This window comes from Helicoverpa zea, chromosome 12 (genome assembly GCF_022581195.2).
Source record: "Helicoverpa zea isolate HzStark_Cry1AcR chromosome 12, ilHelZeax1.1, whole genome shotgun sequence".
NCBI classification, from domain to species: domain Eukaryota; kingdom Metazoa; phylum Arthropoda; class Insecta; order Lepidoptera; family Noctuidae; genus Helicoverpa; species Helicoverpa zea.
Window position 1 is genome coordinate 3,169,270 of NC_061463.1, and position 20,941 is coordinate 3,190,210.

Here is a 20,941-nt window from a genome sequence, read left to right on the forward strand (position 1 = left end):
TTTCTTGTTTACCTTTGTGGCTGTTATTATTGTTGAATACAATAGTTATGCAGACGTTGGTATCATTGTGAAGTAGGTACAATAATTATGTAGCCGTATCAATATTATGAATATCACGTGACAGGCACTTAGCTGATATGCCTGATGTTGTCAACACAATTAAACTCTTGAACCTTTCAAATCTTGCCACTGAAGGTCAGAGATTATAACAGTGTCAATGATTGTTTTATGAGCGAATTTGCAACTGAACTGTTATTTCAAACTGATAAGTTTTATGTAATTATGGACGAAGAATACGAGCACCTACTTCAAATAAAACTTGGGACAGGGGAAGCTGTAAACGAAACTTAATATGTTAAACTAAACAAAACGAACCATTTTTCTCTTAATTGTTTTCTTCGTAAGAGTAGTTAATATTTTGTAAAAGAAAGTAATTAACAAAAGTATAGGATTAGATATTGCAATATACAATGCAAAAGTATGGGTTTAGTTATGGGATGGATTTACAACCTACGTTGCGCCGAATATTGCCAAACGTACATTTCAATACCGCCATTTGTAGAGATCAATTCGAAATTGCCATTCAATCTCAGTATTAAGTGCCTATTATGAAGTGAACGAGTTTGAACTGAAATTATGATACGAGTAAGCCGTATTTAACAGTCCATTGAGCAAAACATTTCTAGAAAGTTCCAATAACCAACCACATTGGAAAGTAAAGCGATAATTTCGGCAATATTGCAAACGATTAGTACATATATTATGTGTTACAAAATAGGCTCCTGAAACCATTTTATTGCTATTAAAAAGGCTTCATACTCTTGCTTAGACTATGTATGCTTTAAGCCCATACAAGCAACTACGAGGACAGCAGCTTATACCAAATACTTTTTGTCTTGAGAAAATCGCTATTCTCTATCCTCCAGTTATCCTCTTATCTTCGCCGGTGAGACAGGAATGGAGTGACTGAAAAGGGTAACTGTGGGTTAGCGAGCTAGTAATTTATTACTTCTTGTATTTCCTTAGCTGTATGCTACATATATTTTACGATGTATAAGTCTCTTGAGATTGTTTGCTACTTGCGATCTGCTTACTTAAGTTGATATTTTCTCGGACTTCTTCTTGAATGAATAGCATGATCAGCAGAATTTGTGAATGTGATGTGTAAAATAAATTAAAAACTGAAAATGTATGCTAAAAGCTCGTCTTCACGTATTTCCTTTCCCGTAAGAAGTCTCATCGTCATCATGTGGTTTGTCAAGTCCTTTCAGAATTATGTTTTAATGAGCTACCAGTCCAACCTGTCTACGAAGGCCAATTATAAATTGAAAAATATTACCATCATGATTATGATTCAACTTATTATAATCAAGACACTGGCAGTAATCAATGACAATGTTTAAAATTCATTAAATAGTTTTTAACGTTCGTGCATAACAGTTTAAGGAGTATTAAAATTAGAGGTTGAAATATTATGTAAACACCAGTCAACAGTTTCTGTTAACTAGAAAGTAATTTATGCACGAAATATAGCAAAATATACTTTAAGATATTATAAAAAGTAAAACTAACCATTATGCCTAGGTTTACGGTTCCTAATGATTGTAACAAGTATGATCTAAGAGGTAAGCTTGAAAGTAGTCAACAGTTCTTAGAACTATGATGTCAGTTACCTACATGAGACAAGTCGCGTGACGTACCTAGTCCTTTTTAAGTTTGACATAACATAGAACATGACAACTGTATTTCCTTTCTAGGAATAAGTAAAGGCTTACTATCAAATCCTTTCGGGTCTCATGTTATAAGGGATTAGCTTATTGATTGACGAAATAATCCTGGGTTGCTTGTGGTACGTTAAAATATGAAAACCTAAGTACCTTTAAGTCCAATCTGTGGCATAACGTGATTTTAACCAAAGCAAATTAAACTTATGTCATCTGCTATTAATGTTACTGTGAATATCCAAATCAGAACCACTTTACAGAGTGCTGATTCCGAGTTTTGTGTGCGTTCGCAACTCGATACGTAATTATAAGTCTATTGAAATAAAGAGTCGTGTGCTACGTCACATGATTTAGATATACATGTTTACTTATTTTGCCGGTTAATAATGCTTACACTCGCAAAAGTGAGCTCAAGTGTAATACGACCAAGTACCGATGACAGACTTTATTAAATAAACAATTCTATGATAAGTGCTACGTGATTCAATGGTATGATAATCTTCGCATCGAAAAAATTAACTTGCAAAGCTCGCACTAGGCACTCTGTACTTACTTACTGTGCCAAAATTATTATTTCTGAACAAAAAGCCTAGCTAGACAATTCCATTAAGTAAGGCACGCCAAATGTAATCTCCTACCAATAAAGGTAAGGCGAAAAGAAGTCGATATTAATTTAAATCTAGATTTCTCCACGAGGTCACAACCTATGGGTCGCGGTTTAGGGGTTGCCAGTTAGAGGTCATGGGGTTCCTTCAAGGTTAAGAGCTACCTATGTGCAGAGATTTGTTACAGTACCAGTAATTTATGGGCATTATTCCGTGACTTAGTTAATTGGGCTTTGTATACATCCTTAAGTTGTTTTTAACGTTTGTTTCAAATATCAGCAATGTAAAATTCGGATTGTGCCAATGCATATTATGTAATGTTAGGCCGCGTTTCCATTGACGCGGAGCGGGGCGGAGAGGAGCTTAGCGGTGCACAAATTGACCAATGACTATGCTTGAAATCTCCGCTCCGCTTCAATGGAAACAGTACGAGCGGGGTGGAGCAGAGCTGAGCGAATATTCATACATCGAGGCGGTGCAGTGCGGAGGACAGCGAGCATTGGGGTGCAGAGCGGAGGACAGCGGGGCGGCACGGAGCGGTGCGGAGCGGGGCGGTGCGTGACTCGCGTGCAGTGTGTCAGTTGTCTTCGTTACGTCACTAGGTGCATTCAAAATCTTCATCGCTCTTTTCCGCCCAGCTGCGCTCCTCTCCGCCCCTCTCCGCCCAGCTCCGCTTCAGTGGAAACACTGACCACTTTTCACCGCTCTTCTCCGCCCCTCTCCGCCCAGCTCCGCGTCAATGGAAACGCGGCCTTACACTACAAGAGTTTTACATAGTCATAAAAACAGGTCACAACAACAACACACATTTGTTTTGGATGCTAAGATTAATCGTATAAAAGCACTCGAGATGCCAAATCATAGCGAAAGTCCTTTTCGTAATACATCATAGTATAAGCTACGTCTAAAAACCCTAGACGGGGCAAGAATTATGAGATTTCCCGCAAAGGTAATTGGCATTCACATCGACCGTCTCGCAATATGTGATTTATAGTGATTGGATTATTTTCTTTGTTTCAGACATTTAGTTCCAGCCCGAAACCATCCCACAATGGAGGCTGAAACCACACCCGTAAGTACCTTGATAATATTTTTAGAATCAAGTAAAATAATTTGATAAATGAAATATTTAAGATTTCATCCTTCATAAACACATAACAACCGTTTTGAAACTTACATTATAGTGCCCTCTGTTGGCAACGTTACGACAACCGACAACCCGAGCATGTTCCCGCGGGAAGAAGACAGAACTGGGTTCAAACAAGCGTCAAATGCGACGAAATAGCGTCCCACGCGCTAGATGGCGCTAGTCGCCTAACGGAATGCCTCATGTTCGGATAGATGGCGCTATTTCAAACGTAATCCCGCACGTTTTTACAGAAACTAGGCTGACACGTAACTTTTAGGTTCGCCATGTAGTTCTTTCACCCTCCCAGAGATGTCGCGTCAAAAAGTTTTGTAATTTTAGTAGACGCCGTGATTAAACTTTTAATAAAGATTCAGTATTTTTTAATACCTACCAATATTGTTTTATGAATTTCCTTAAAAAAAAAACACATTTTCATTTATGCCTTAAATCAAAATCCTTTGAGAGAATCAGACTCTTTTCAGAGTTTCATTTTGACAGTGTGCATGATATATGCACTACGCATTCTAATAGGTGCCTGAAAGCGTGGCCACGCTATTTTTCAAACCTCAACCCCACTCAAGTCCTGATGTAAGCTTAATTTAATGCTATATACGGTCGTCCCACGTAAAATTTTTCGCACAATTTCACGAGGCATTCCTGCCGAGTTATAAGTGCCGAATTAACACATTTTGGCACGGGATTTCGCTTTTACAATATTTTAAAAGATTGCATATGACACCGTCCCACTGGCAAAGTATCCATTGTCCGCGGGGCTATATTCGGTGAATTTATCGAATGCGTTCCCTGCCTCATATTGCTCGCTATCGGTTCATTAATAAACTATATCCTGTTGCCGCACCATACAATACAATAGCCGCAGACCGTTTCGGAATCGCTCGTGTGCGAAATTTATAGCGGTTAGAATTTTGAATATTTGTTTCTATCTGTTCCGCTTCAATTAACAAAAAAACGTTTGAATAAAATATACAGTGGACTTCTGATTGGCGTCCTTAAAATCGAGCTTTTAGCTTTCAAACTAAATAAATAATACTCTAGTGTTGGCTTGTTTGCAGTTGAAACGTGTATAATTAACAGATAAACATCTGACTTAATATACTGCATCGTATGAAAAAGCACAGTAACATTTTAGTGAATAAAGCTTTAGTTTAAATTCGCGTTGGTCTGGAACCTCCAGCCCGCCCCCGGCGAACCGCTGTGCCGCTCACGTCTGTTCCGGATATTCAACGTTACGAATGGCTTTATTAAGACTAAATATTACAATTTCCGAGCAACTATTGCGACGGTTAGAATTGCTAATGCGCAGCCGAAGGAGCCGAGTGAAAAGATGCGATTGCACTGAAACCCGCCCGACGCCGCCAGTTTCCTGTTTTATGAGCGGCGAAATTGCAGTTTCACGCTGAGTTGCCAACTACCACCGGATGTTAGGTTTTGAGTGATTTGAATAATTCTTTCTTGTCATCCCCTCAATTAAGCTGCTTATTGTTTTATCATAATTTGAAAAGAAACTCTTATCAGCAACTTAGCGAAATAAAAACAGGAATATTTTGTCCTTTCTGAAGCGGAGCGAAATATCTTGTCAAAAAAGGGGCTGCGTCTTGCATCCACAAATTACTATGATTTAATATTGCTTAGTTATCTGCGGGCTGGTAATTTGTTAGCGCGCCTCTCGGCCCCACGTTGGGCGCCATTGTTGCTCTGCAGCCTTTTGTTCATCGCCTTCTAGTCGCGATACGATCTTGAGTTATTATGATTAGGATTCTTTGCCAAGTGACGCGAACTCGCTAATTCCTCCATTATCGTTTTAGTTGTACTTAGTCGTGAGCGTTTTGTAACACTTTTTGTTTTCCTTTCTCATTTTTCATCGAGTCTTAACTTTGAACGTGGCGTTTTATGTTGGTAACATTTATGTGGGGCAGTTATTCTTGGTTATATTCCGCTGAAATCCAGAAAAAATACATAACATACCTAATGTTATGTATTTTCTCTAGATTTCAGCGGAATTCGGCTATCTTCTTCAATTAATATACGCATACATATAAGCCTGTAGGTGACCTACTAGATTAATAACCGTCACCACAGCTCGTAAAGTCAATGGAGTTAATATATCAGATGTCGCGTCACGCCACGCTATGTCCAACTTTCATTTCATATAGTGCTCTCAAATGAATCGATCCATGTGTGGCTTTTTCAATTAGTGAAAACATTCGATTGTCATTGTGTTTATAGTGTAATTGCTGGTTTGTTATCCATCCATCTTGACCGTTGTAATGGCTGGCCATCAGGGAAATGAATCGCCTGGCTGTCTGGTCGAATGGGAGCGAGGTACAAGTGTTCTCCTCGCGAAATTGCTTTTCGTTTTAATGTCCGAGGTATCAAGGGATGCCTCGTTTCCGTGCTGATTGTTTTAACGTTTATATTTAAAACAGTTGTTAGTAGACGGTCTCATTCCTCTTTTGTTTCATCCATGTCCCATTTTTAAAGCGTTTCATTATTGTTCATTCATGTAGTAATCAGTTTTATAACAGCGCATACATTTTTGAAATAACATTAATTTAACTTCACATTCCACATTTTATATTTTCCCTCTTATGTTTTATATTTGTTATTATTTGATTAATTTAAATTTTAGTTTTTACAGATGCAAGCAAACTTGTGATTTTGAAATTCAAGATTGTCGCATTTACTGGAAAATTAAGAAACTTTACCGAATGAAAAAGAAAAAACAAATTCAATGTCAGATGAACTCTGTTCACACAAGACACATATTGTAAGAATAAAATCGAATGCTTTCAACTCACAGCGCTTAGTTTTATCATGTACAACAGTGTTTGCGGTTGAGTTAGCACGAAAATCGTAAATATCTCCGTGTTGCGCTATGGCAGTGCAGTTAGCAAGGATTGCAGATACTGCAATGGCATGCAGCGTGCGTGCCACACCCCATTCATTAGGCGCCGAGTGCTTCCGCGCATTTATCAATCTACACACACAAAGGCAACCGTTCACCCCCCTTCTCATAAACTGAACTGATTTTCCATTTGGATTTTAAAATTCTCGTAACTCTTTTCTCCTACATTTATTTAGGTACTCTCCGACTACCTTGGATCATGTATCCAAATGCAACTAAAGATATTTCTGCAACAATTCGACATTTGATTGTTCTGGTCATAGCCTCTGGGTATAAAACTAAACCGAAATAAAAACTCAACATTGGCCAGGATCAAAAATCGCCCACGGACGAGCTTTGTAACAGCATTGCGTACATCAAATTGAATATGCAAGCAAAATGCTGAATATGTTGAAATATGCACATGTTTTTGATATGACTGCGACATCAAGATGCAATTCGCGTGTTATGTCAATCAGCCTTTGTTTGTTGTACGATCACGTTGAACATTGTTAAAAAGCAATTCTGATTGGTTATTAGAAAAATAAATTCTGACTATAAGGATGTACTTAGTCATGATGTTCTTAGAATTTGCGTACCTATGTATTTTGCTGTAGAGCGTATATGTACATCAAATAAGAATTTTAGCAAGCTTTACCTCTTCCTAGCTAAATTCGTCTGTATAGAGCAAAGTGGAGTAGAGCAAAATTATCTGTTTCAACTGGACGAAGTCTTAGCACACCTGCGTCTCCAGTGATCCAGGATTATGGCCAGCCGCTACGGATAAATGCTAAGACACCAATAGTGATAAAGCGCCACCATTACTGTTAACTGGGCTAAACTCCAGACTTAATTTGGTTATTAACCCATTTCTGTAACAACGGCAAAACAGCTCCGACCAAAGTATTTTTATGGCAAGTGTACAAATATCGACGTTCCTTTGTTATGAACGCTGCAGTCAACAGTTTTGTCGACTTCAGAATTTAATCATTCGTAAGTTATTACCCTCCCGTGGAAGGCATTAAGGTAATGCTTTCAACGCCTTTAATTAAACGATTATGGCGCTCATTAAGTTGAAGTCTCAGTAAAAACGCTCAGGGCGCAAATAGGACTTCCGATTGGACATTCACGATTTTGCTCAGTGAGTTCGCGTCTGCGGTTTGATTTATTCACACCCGATCAAGTGGGCCTTGTCTGCGGTTGCTTAGCCGAATTGAATCATTAACAGCCAGTTTCTTCATCAAAAGTTAAATCCAAAGTAAAAGTCAAAGTAATGTCTAAAGTAAAAGTAACGGTCAAATTCAATTTTTCTATTAGTTTTGCTGTCACTTTAACCTTGAAAAAACGTATTTGACCGTTACTTTTACTTTAGACATTACTTTAACTTTAACTTTTGATGAAGAAACTGGCTGTCAGACGCGGAGACATGAACCAAACAAGAGAGTGTTATATGATGTCCTTAGTGAGAAATTGATGTAAGTAATACAGTCACCTACATGCCTTTGATAGTAATTTGACCAAAACCAGACTCATTTCTAGAAACTAGGTGAGTAATATTTCTTTATCGATGACGATGAACAATAGAGAAAGCGCGAGAAAGAAGTAGTCGTATGATTTTAAAGTAAGTAGAACTGACAAAATATTTTTCGAAAATTCTTATGTAATTCTGAGTGTTTATTATGAAGTTTTTTTCTTGGTAGTTGACAATAGTTTAGAACGTAGGTGTTTTGTTGAGGAAAAGAGGAAAGTTTCTGAATTACAATGTAAATAAAAAGCATCCCACAATTATTTGGAAAGGTTAATGCTATCTATAAAGCGGTCACGCGTGGGATATTTGTGACCATCGGTCAAATGTTATAATTAGACGTTCTAATGGTATTTTTCTGTTCAGCAATTAGGGTATGTTTGTACCTTTGATTTGTTCAAAAGTCAAACAGGTTTACAATATGTCACAGGTGATACCGTTTTGGTTATGTACTTAGGACAATGATAAAGTATCGTTAAAAACCTTTGTCACAGTATAAGCTTTAAGAAAGTATAACATAGAACTGGGAACAATTAACTAGGAAAATGCTCTAAGTCTGATAAAATAATTTTGTGTTACTATCCAATACAGAAATGGATTTGTAACACAAAACGTGTAACAATTATCCAACGTTTATACAATTTTCAGCAAATAAATCCCCTCGTACTGCCGCCAATTAACCAGTCATATTTGCGAGCGAAATCCACAGTAAATAATAATGTCCATCGTCCAATTATCTTATAGCGGCCAGTGACGAGTCACGAGATATAAGGGTCAACTCTCATTTGATATTCTGCTCCCACCCCGCGTAATGGAATAACGTTGTGAGCTTGCCGACGCCCGATACGATCGATCTACCTCCCCATATATTTTATTTTCGTAAATTGTACCGAATGATGTCCGGTAACCCTTGTCAGGTCACTAAAAATGTGTCTGATGGACCGCGCCGCCCGATCCCGCTAAAAATCACAGCGGTGTTGCCAGATATTTTAATGTTACTTTTATTCGGGGTTATTCTGGCACGCGTGTCAGCTTACCCACATTATGCGACCCAGACAGGTTTTAATAAGTAAAAGTGGGCTAAAAGTTTTATGTACATTTTCAATAGTAAAAAATTCTTCATTTTTTCAGACCTAAAATATTTTAAAATGTAAATATGATGTCATAAGCACGCGTGGACATTTGACGCTATTAAAGTAACAAGCTAGTTTATTACCTATTTGATTTACAGAACGGATAATAAAATGTAATACAGTAATGGATAATAAACTCACGAATATGACAATGATGATAGACACGCAAAACCAAGTAATTTTATAACGTGATGCATTCTACATGATGAATTTAAACAGTCGCACGCCAAGCCTGCTTTTACGATTTCAAATGGAGAATTTTTATAGAATGAATAATTATAGAGTAACGTAAATCAGTTTAACAGCACTAAATGGTCGGTCGTAATTTTATAAAACATTAGGTAAACGTTTTAAAAGGCTATATGCATTTAAATTCAACTCGCATGAAATGTAAATTTGGGATTATTGCTCCTGATAATCTTGTTGTAGTTTTTGTTCAACGGAATAAGCTTATACCTCTGAATAGAACTATGAATAATCTTGGGCTCCTGTGTAGTAAGTATATAGGTATGCAGTTAATGAATATGAAGTTATATTTTTCTTACAGTGCTTAGGGACTAATCTGATCTTTATTGGACTACATAATTCGGATGGTACTGTTATACGTGCATTCTGAAAAGTTCAGGGTAAAATATATTTAGTCCTGGTTCTTTTTTCCGCTCTATATTCCACCTAACCCTTACATTTTATCCTTCTTGCGTTTGGGACACTGAATTATGGACTTCGGTCACAATATTATAAATGGACAGTGTATGTATAGTAACAATATCAGGGCACTGCGGACTGTACTTTTTCACCAGATGATTTATTGGAAGAAGGTAAATTGTAATATCCATTAAAAATTGACAGGCACGGTAGAAGAATTATGTTAGAGGTCTACAGAGTCGGCAAATAAATTATGTCTGGCATGCGGGGCGTCAGGGACGCCCGGCGCGCTCTTAACTCTTATTTTATACTTATCGGTACAGCACTTTTATCTCCGCATAAAATGCTATGCAGAAGGCTTTTAAAATTATATTCTACAGAAGCAGGCAGCTAAGAGGGTTTAACTGTACTCTGAAATGCTCTTTTAAAATGTTAATGGTGCAAACAATCCTCACGCTATAAATCTTAATATGATCTTTCAACATTAAAACCGGGATCTACAAAAGTTCGTATTTATAGCCGCAGCAAGTTATTCAGTACTATGCAAACTTTTCAATTTAGGCGCCGTCGATTCCGGACCGTGGAACAGAGCGCAAAATCAAGTTATAGCATCACAGTGAGCGCGTTAGACGAACCGCATGGAATATTTCTACGTTTCTATTTGTGTATGTTGCGGAAAAATAAAGTTAAATCAGACGCGTTAACGCGTCGCTTGGCGGGGATTGCCGCGAAATTGTTTCGCTGTTTTGTGTAGGGCGTTTAAAGTGTTTTTTACTCGGTTTGCTAATGGACGCGGACTTTACTTACCGCCCCGTTCCGTTCTACGCTTGTTTACTATTAATTGCGCCTTTTGTCGCCTACAGCTGGTGTCTCGGAGCAGGATACTGCTGCGGTCGCTCTGGGCCCAGCTACAACCTTTATGGCTGTTTACGTTGCGCTTCTAGGAAGCGAGAGCGCCGATTTGGTTTTGCCGCCATTTACTCTAACGAAATGAAAATCTTTGCGTTTTTTGAAACTAAATTAAGATGTTCACGCCGCCTTAATAGTCTGTAATTAAAGTGTAATTACCGAATGTTTTATCTTTTAGGTACCTACTTATAAGCCTGAGAAAAACTAAAGACTACGGTGTCAATTATGGAAACGGAAGCAAATAAACACGCAAAGCACGCACAGCAGCTCATCCTATACTGATGATGGAGAATTATTGACTTAGCCCTACAAAAGTTTCCATTAAATCACGAGGCACGAGAAATTTCCGCTAAAGCTATATTTTCGCATAAAAATAAATAGAAATCACAATGTCTTTATTTACATTGAATCTTTCCGTTCGTTGCTGAACCGCTTCCATTGCAGCAGTTTCGGTGCAGTATAAACCGCAAACAACAACCGACGCTGTTTCCATTTCACGCAGAAGTAGCGAACTGCATGCGGTTCCAGATTTTTGCATTTTTTTTACTCCCGCTGCTCGGGAAATAATTTTATTTATCGCTGTCGTGGTCCGTTGTCGCGCTAGCGTTGACTCGCAACTTTTTAATTAAATTATTCACTTGATAATTGTTGGTGCACGAGTGATAGCCTCGCTATTTTTACACTTTATTGTTGACCAACACCGACGCTGTATTGTAAATTATGAACTTGCTATTTAAGTGGGTGGAGTATTATGTGAGAATGTATGTTTATGCTGCTCTGATATAATTTAAAACATATTATGTGCTAGCAGTGCATATTTAACCGATGTTTTGTAATTGCACTGTGCTTCTAACTTCGTTAATTACATGCAAATAGTTGCAGTTGATACATTTTGCTTAAATTAAGCCCAGTTTGAACGTAACTAATAAAGAGCTGACAGAATAGTTTTTTTCACGTTTGAAACATTTCGTAGTCGTGCTACGCGAGCGCTACGAACCGTCTACGACTGTGCTACGACGTAATTACTCCCGAGTTTAATTTTCGTTTTTACTTATCTCTTTTGTTTTTTTATTCATGATGAAAGGACGTTTTAATGAAGACAAGACTTACTCGAGATAATAAGGAAACTAAAGTAACAAAGAAGTAACTTACCGTGAAATATTCAGATGGGAGGGGGGCGGACATAATTTCATCACAAGTTTTGACCGTCGCTTAACTTCCACATTGCGATTTAAGGCCGCCCGTATTTTATTGGCCCTGTTCAGTTAATACAAAAGTTGGTTACTTCCCACCATCGATTATTATTGCAAACTTTATACAAAATTCAAGAGGCTTTAATAAGTTGAGTATAAAATTGTGTGGTTGGCTGACTGGGTCGCGAATAAATATTGCTTTCGTAAGCTTTGTAGACTCAGTGAAGGGATTGCTTTTGTAATTTATTCTTCTGGTAAGTTTCAGGTAATTGATAAGTGGCACTTGCAACGTGTTCATAAACTTGGTGTATTCTATGTAAAATTAATTCGTTATTTGCTTAGTAAAAAAATATCTGTTTTTCTAAATAGTCCTTAAGGTTTTGGTAAAAAACATGCTCTTAGAGCAAAATAACTTTCTGATTACCTAAACTAATTATTTAACATGACAAGATAAACATTATAACCAATAAAACAAGAACCAAATCCACAGTTATAGTTTTATATTCACCACTTTCTCTTTACCAGCTGGTTTCCATTAAGCATTACTACCCTCAGTACACACTGTTCGCCTCAGTACATTTTGTTTCTGTAGTAATAGACAACGCATCCCGAAGTACGGATAATGGGTCCCGAGTCCCGGAAAAAATAGAGTGCTCGCGACGAAAGCCAGTCACTGCAACACCTGTCGCCTGATGCCGTATGGTAAGTTACTGGTGCTCGTGTTAAAGAGTAGAAAAATTCGGTAGGTATCTTAAGGACATGGAGGTTATGTTTGAAAAGACAGATCTGTTTTTATTGATGGTGTTTGAGAGACCTTATAATAGCAGAAATAGCTTTTATTTATTTTTTAGACTAAAAATACTAAATCTAAGTCTACTAAGTCTAGGAATACAAACATATACGTAAATATATACGTAGGTCTTTATGAATGAAATATAGGTACTGATGAAAATAAAAACTAGAAGTGGTGTGGTAGATCTTCCGACGCAAAAATGTGCTATACCGATCTTTACGATCTTACTCGCTAATCTCTCACAACGTCATAAACTGCATTCATGTGCAGCTTATACCTACACGATAAAAGGAGACGCATAAAAATATTAAAAATACATCATAACCAACAGTACCTATCGTCGATATAGCAGTGAGCATGGAGGATAAAGAATAAATAGCCAGCGGAGATGTTGTAACACAAAATCTGAATTGCGGGTGTTCGGGGGACGAGGAACGTTACTTGCTCCACGCTTATATAATAATAATAATAATACAAAAAGAATTTGTCGACATGTTGGATAGACTATAAGAAGGCCTACGACTCGGTCCCCCATGCATGGCTTAGGAGGGTACTGGAGTTGTATAAAATAAATACAACTCTACGCGCCTTTCTTGCGTCATGTATGGAGCAATGGAGAACGGTTCTTCACTATCCAGGATGTAGACAAATTGAAGGGACCGGCGATCCTATTAAGATCGAGCGGGGAATATTCCAGGGTGACAGTTTGAGTCCACTTTGGTTTTGCCTGGCCTTGAACCCTTTGAGCACATTGCTAGAGGGTTCGGGGCTGGGCTATCCTTTGCGGAGAGGGGGTCAGGTTATATCCCATTTGCTTTATATGGATGATCTGAAACTGTTTGCCACTACAGAACTGCAGCTGATGAAGCTACTGAAGATCACTGAAAATTTCAGTAGTTGCATCAGGATGGAGTTCGGTGTGGACAAATGTGCAGTCATGCATGTAAAGCGAGGGGGAATTGTGGAATCTGAGGGAGTACAACTCTCAGATTCCATAAACCTGAGATCACTCTCCGCAAACGATACATATAAATACTTGGGTATGGCGGAGGGGTTAGGCATCAATGTGGCTGTCATGAAACAGTCATTACGGGAGCGTTTCTTTGGCCGCCTGAATAAGGTCCTAAAAAGTTCCTTATCAGGCGGCAACAAGGTTCGCGCCTATAATGGTTGGGTCATGCCAGTCCTGATGTACTCCTTCGGCATACTCAAATGGACTCAAACTGAATTGGATACCTTGGATAGGAGAGTCCGCACACTGCTGACCGCAGAACGAATGCATCACCCACGATCATCGGTGATGAGACTGTACATCCCACGGAAATGTGGAGGCCGAGGCTTTTTAAATGCAAAGACGCTCCACAACCGTGAGGTGTGCAGTCTCAGAGAATATCTTCTCAAAAGCGACGTGGGTATGCATCGTGATATGGTAGCAGTGGACAAAGGACTCACCCCGCTATCGTTGGCAAATGAGAACTGGCGCAGACCTGTGGTACTAACTACCCATGATCGCAAGGAGGTATGGCAGAGCAAACAGCTACACGGACGTTTCTTCGGGGCTCTTCATGGTCCCGATGTAGACTTCAATGCGTCCGTATCTTGGCTACGCTTCGGTGACTTGTTTGGAGAAACCGAAGGGTTTGTATGTGCAATTATGGACGAAGTTATCCTTACGAATAACTACCGGAGATATATCGTGAAAGACGGGACGGTTGACATATGTCGGGCATGTCACCATCCGGGTGAGTCTATCAGACATATTATATCTGGTTGTTCTCGTTTGGCTAATGGTGAATATTTGCACAGACATAACCAAGTGGCCAAGATTATCCACCAGCAGCTTGCTCTGCAATACAACCTTGTAGACCTTGAGGTACCGTACTACAAGTATGCGCCCGACCCAGTTCTCGAAAAGGACCATATCACGTTGTACTGGGATCGATCTATCATCACTGACAGGACTATTGTAGCCAATAAGCCTGATATTGTGGTGATAGATCGATCAGCGCGCCGCGCGATGATAGTCGATGTCGCCGTTCCGCATGACGAGAACCTTGTGAAAGCTGAGAAAGAGAAACAAATAAAGTATCTCGACTTAGCGCACGAGGTTGTCGCCATGTGGAGTGTCGACACGGCTGTTGTTGTGCCGATTGTCGTTACGGCCAATGGTTTAATAGCCAAGAGCCTCGACGAACACCTCAGGAGGCTCTCGTTGGGCGGCTGGATCAAGGGACTGATTCAGAAGGCAGTACTCCTTGATACGGCACGTATTGTGAGGAGGTTTCTGTCTCTGGGACCCTAACCACCGGTACCTTGGACCCTGTGCCCGATATCGGTGGCAACCTATTTTTTATATTTTTAAATGTTTTTTATTTTTATATTTAATATTTAAAAATGTAAATTATATGCTTGAAAATAAATAAATAACAAGAAATAATAATAAATCTTTTATTTGCTTTAAACATGGTATTTTTGGTGTTACATATTATATATAAAGGAGCAAGCATGTTTAGCTATAGGTACAATAGCATGCAAAAATTTCAAACTTAAAACTAACATCTTAATATCATATTAACATTAACCTATCTGAGATCAAAATTTCTGTCAAGAAATTCATTTACACTATAAAAGCTACATTTGACTAGCCATTCGTGTAGTTTTGCCTTCAAAGCTCTTACATGTAATAATTTAAGATTTCTGGGAATTTTATTATAAATACGTACACACATTGCAAGGCAGTTTTTGTTATACTTTGTCAGTCTGGGTAGGTCATCAAGTACTAGCGTGTATGGATCACGTCTGCTTCGCTGTAATACTTCATTTGCTGACTTAAACAATTTTTTGTTTTTTGCTACAAACATACAAGTTTCATAAATATAAAGTGATGGTAGTGGTAACAAACCAAGCTTTTTAAATACTGGTCGACATGAATCGTCAGGTTGCATACCCCAAATCGATCTTATGCACTTTTTTTGTGCAATAAATGCACGGTTCATGTCGGTGCTATTACCCCACATGATAAGCCCATAGCGCAGCAACGATTCAACGTAGGCATGATAAGACATGATTGCCGTTTTGAGGTTTGTTACTCTTTTCACTATTTTTAAAGCATATACAAATTTATTGATTTTGCTACTGAGATTATCAACGTGATCTTTCCAATTTATATTTTTATCTATTATAACGCCTAAGAACCGAGTATGTGTAACTTCTTTGATAATAGGAATGTTGAGATAGATGTTATTTTTGTAATTGTTAGTTTGGTTAAATTGAATGAAGACGGATTTTTCTAAGTTTATTTTCAAACAGTTTATATTTAGCCACGAGAGTAATGAGTCTATTGTATTATTTATTTCAACCTCGTGGTCTTTAACAGTATGACATGTTTTGTTGGACGTTACTATGATGGAAATATCATCAGCAAATAATATGCATTTATGTATGGTTATTTTAATGATATCGTTTATATAAATTAAGAATAATACAGGGCCAAGCACACTTCCTTGTGGAACGCCATATTTGTTTAAATTATATTTTGAATAGTATGATGCCATGTCTTTATTTTTATTAATTTTGTTAATAACGACGCTTTGTTGCCTATCACTTAGATATGACGATATCCACTCATGCGCAGGACCTCTAACTCCGAAAGAATCTAATTTTTTTAATAGTAATTCGTGTGAGACTAGATCAAAAGCTTTTGATAAATCGAAGAAAAGGCCAGTAGTGAGGTAATTATTATTAACATTAGAGAGTATGGTTTTCATGAGTGTAAATATAGCTAAGGATGTAGACTTGTTTTTTTGAAATCCGAACTGTTCTTCAGCAATAATTTTAAATTTACTGCAATAATCGATTAATCTCTTATGCATACACTTTTCAAACACTTTCGATAAGATGGGTATAAGAGTTATTGGGCGATAATTATTGACATCAAATTTGTCCCCTTTTTTAAATATTGGTTTTACTATGGAGAGTTTTAATCTGTCGGGGAATATGCCCATTGAAAACGACATATTGATTAGGTACGTTAAGATTTCACATAATTCATCACAGCAAGCTTTTATGATTTTTGTGTTAATTTCATCGTAACCCTCTGATTGGGTATTGCTTAAGGACATTATTTCCTGCCGCACTTCACTGGGTAACATGGGTTTTAGAAACATCGAGTTTGGATATTTGCTTGCACTAAGATGTTGGTTGTTCGTCTTTGCTTTGATCTGTGGTAAGTTGGTGTAATGATCGTTAAATACAGAGGCTATTTTAATTGGGTCTTTAATGTCTTTACCATTTGACTTTATTGTTTCTATGGTGTTTTTAGAGGGTAATTTATTTATTTCGCTTTTAATAACTGACCAAGTTGCTAAGCATTTGTTATCGTGATTGTTAATATATTTTATATTTATATTCTTTTTTGATAAGCTTATACACTTTTTTAATAAATCAGAGTAACAATTATATTTATTTCTATTGCTTGTATTTTTGTTTTTATAATATAGATAACGTAGCTTGCGTTTAGTTTTACAACTTTGTTTTAATCCTCTGCTGATCCACTTTTGTTTTTTATTATTGTTATTTACCTTAAGTCTTGTTTTTGGAAAGCAGAGGTTATATAGCAGGCAAAGCCAATCATGGAACTCATTAAATGCGGAATTTAAATCATTATTTAGGTAAACATTGGACCATGACAGGTTCTGCAAGTGAACCTTAAATTTACGAATGTAATCTAAATTAAAGTCTCTTTTGTAAATATAATATTTTTCGGAGTTTTGTGAGGCTGGTTTAATAGGAAAGGTTAACATTTGTGCAGTATCGTGATCAGACAGATGTAGAGGTAGGACAGTAGCATTTGCATTAGTAATATTGCTTAATATGTGATCGATACAAGACAATTTCCGGGTTGGGACATTGATGTGGATTTTATAGTTATAGTTATCTGCCAAGTCTTGCAGTTCATTTGTTACATTACCTTTTCTTAGTGTATTTATATTAAAGTCGCCGGTTATCACAATATTCGTTTTAGATTTGTATTTATTTGATAAGTTGTGTAAAAGGTTACCTAATTTGTTTAAGAATTGATGTGGATCAGATTGGGGTGTTCTGTATACACATATTATTACAATTTTATTAGAAGATATTATTTCTACACCGCAGACTTCAAATACATTTTGAGCCGCGTAATTATTTAAGAATATTAACTCTTTATAATTTAGCCCCTTTTTTACGAATATGCAAGTACCACCTCTTTGCTTTTCTCTCGAATAATTAGAAGCCATACTGTAATTATGTATTTTAGCGTAGAGCTCATTTCCTTTTTTTATAAATGTTTCTGATAGGCATATTACATCTGGATCATTATTTAATTCCTTTAATTCTTCAATTGTTATTTCTAATAATTCTTTTTTGGACAAGATACTCGCTATATTTTGGTGCAGTATTCTAAAATTGTGTATATTTTCTTTATTTTCAGGCACGAAAAAACGATTGATTTTTATTCTTATTTAAAACGGGAAAGTAATAGGGTATGGTCCCTTTTGAAGCCTTTACGTCGGGCTGTATGATATGTTATGACCTTCTTCGGGACTCGCCCATTTTAATAGAAATAAAATCATAAATCAATCAAGGCCAATCCTTGATAGATGTCTAATGTCCCAAACGGCGCGTCAGTTAAAGAGTAGCGGACCGTTTTGGTCACGCCTACCGCACGTTACAAGAAACACGCCTACAAGAAGGCGCTTGACCTACCTGCCTTATACCTCCACCTCTGCTCATTTTCCTTGCTCCGTTGCAGTTACGTACCTCATCCCAGCCGCTGGCACTTAAGGCGCCCCGCCAATGCAGATTGGATGACGCCGTATGATTTACCGGCCGCACGCCTCCCACCATCCTCGATATGACGCACAGGGGGATAGACTGTAACATTTGTTCCTTCATGTTCCTGTATGCGTGTAATTTCTTATTAACGTGTGGAGGAGGTAATAACGAAATGCTCTCTGTTGGATTCTAGATATAGGTGGTTTGATTTCTTTTTTAATGATGTAGACAAGTTTTTATGAATACTATACGTGTAGTTTGCCTGAAGATAGACGCGGTACTACGTCAGCTAGACACAAGGTGAATGTATGTACTCGTATTGAGTGACGATCAAAGTTGAGTGCTATCGCCGAAAATGACCCCATCAAACGAATGATGATTAACAGCAAAAATGTAAGTAATTTGCAGGCTTTTCAAACGAATTGCTGACGAACTCCAATATCATATCATCAAATTTGTTTAACGACCCATAATTTAATACCACTGGAGCCCCAAGGTAATCAAATAGTGCGTCGTTACGACGTATCCAGGAAGTGGTGGCAGCACCAGTCAAAAACGCAATTAACACTGGAAGTTCGGAACTAGGAAAACTTCAAATTAATTAATGCAATGTAGGCTTCAAGTGTCGCGAACACGCAATGTTCCTTGTATCAGTGTTCTTTATTAAAGTTCAGCAACGTTTTTTCTTTTTCACACTTAGTAGTAATATAACTGGATAAGTTCTTAAGAACGTAAAAGTACTAACGGAATGCTTTTACCGTGTTTTGATAAAGAAACAAGGAATGGACGGCGAACAATCCAACAGTTCATTATAAACAAACGCCTAAACTATAATTAACTTTTATACACTACGGTAATCCTTTTATTCACGGAACCGCATGGCAATATAGGTTAAACGACATTTAATAATATAATTGATATTTCCATATAGTAATTAATTTGCATATCGGTTCAAAGTACCGGTTTTGCAGCCATCATGGCCGATTTTCCATTCCAGATTTACTGATTGGGAATTTTACTAGCGTTAATCATTTTGTGGCTGATGATAATTTTGAAATAAACAATGTTACTTAATACAAATCTATTACTTATAAAGTCGGAATAGCTATAGCAATTATAAAGTCATCGGTCGCGTATAATCATTTTTGATTGGTCCTCTCAACTGTAGGGCTGTACTTGAGTCGAAATTGGATTGGGATTATCTCGATACCGTTTCGAAAGTAACCCCATTAATCTCGATAAGGATCGGACGAAGTATCGACGGCTGTTTTGTTTGTGTACTTCTACTTGTTTAAATAAAACGACTTGGTTTAATGCACTGTAGAAATGGAAATTTTTCTTTATATAACTTGTACGCGCAACGAATTCAGAAATTCAATTTGCTGAAATCCTTTGACGCTCATAGATTTCGTTCTGACATAAGCTCTGAAGAGCCAAAAGTTTGCTTTTAATGAAACTAATGTTCTGTATAATCTTCAGCATATTTTCCAGTATTACGAGCCTTCAAGGAATAACAATTACATTAAGAATAACACTCGTCTTTAAAACATTCTTAATCGACTTTCGAGTCAAAGAGACAATTTAGCAGCAATTGTTATGGTAATGCCTGGGAGGTCTGTTTTTGTTTATCAAAATCGTTTAATTAGCGCCCGCTCAAATAAACTGCGGACCAGCACGCGACTTACGTTATATTGGACATCGGTTTTAGCCACCATTTTCGTTTATTCTACTTACCTGTCTGTTAACGCATTTTTATTATAACACCTAAAAGGTATCTGCAAATATATTATTTATCATTCATGAAATTATTACCTACAACTTTTATAAAACAACTGTGTGTTGCATAAGATTCCTAATAACACTACCTACTGACTTATCGCTCTGTAAGAACATCTAACAGGCACAATAATACATATATGAAACAAAAGACATTCGCATATTTATGTTAATACATAAAATGAGTTATTACATGTAGATAAAGAAATGCAGACCGAAAGACAGTAACATTCATAAAAATTCAACACGAAGCAATTAATCAAATACCAATGTTATCGAATTCCCGCGAACACCAACACATACCGGGCTAAATGAACATGTCTACAAAAGATAAAGAGATTTGCTCGTACAAACAGACAGGTTATCTCCATCCCTGTTTCGATAACAAATGTCGATTATTTCGCGGGTTCGTCTCATCCATTAGCGCCATACTGACTGCCCACTTTCATCTTATCTTGCCTCGGGGATTATTTGTATACCTTTCATTTACGCTGTCGCTGGTAATATTAATTTTGTTAGTGACAGGGTACTTCCAAAATGATGCTCGATATTTAATTATTTGGTTGACCTAATTGAGTTTTGTCACTTAGTGATAATAATAATTTGGGTATTGCGTTTTCGATTTAATGTGGTCTCGAATGGTGTCAATTTAGATTTTATCGTTTGCTTGTACCCACCATAGACCAAAGTGAAGAAGGAAGCCATAAAACATATTCTTATTTTTTTTTTAATAATTCATTAATAGGCATCATTAAAGAAATATTAGATCAATGTCGCCTTGGTTTAGATC

At 37.3% G+C, this 20,941-nt stretch overlaps 1 protein-coding gene across 5 annotated transcripts in view; it reads left to right on the forward strand.

Moving 5' to 3' along the window:
- Positions 1 to 20,941, forward strand: part of LOC124635040 (tyrosine-protein phosphatase Lar) — a 367,852-nt gene that overhangs the window by 14,250 nt on the left and 332,661 nt on the right. For all 5 annotated transcript variants that reach the window (XM_047170803.1, XM_047170802.1, XM_047170805.1 and 2 more), the window contains exon 2: positions 3,350 to 3,401. In XM_047170803.1, coding sequence (XP_047026759.1) covers positions 3,381 to 3,401 — 21 coding nt within the window. In that variant the 5' untranslated portion in view covers positions 3,350 to 3,380. The remainder of the gene's footprint in view (positions 1 to 3,349; positions 3,402 to 20,941) is intronic.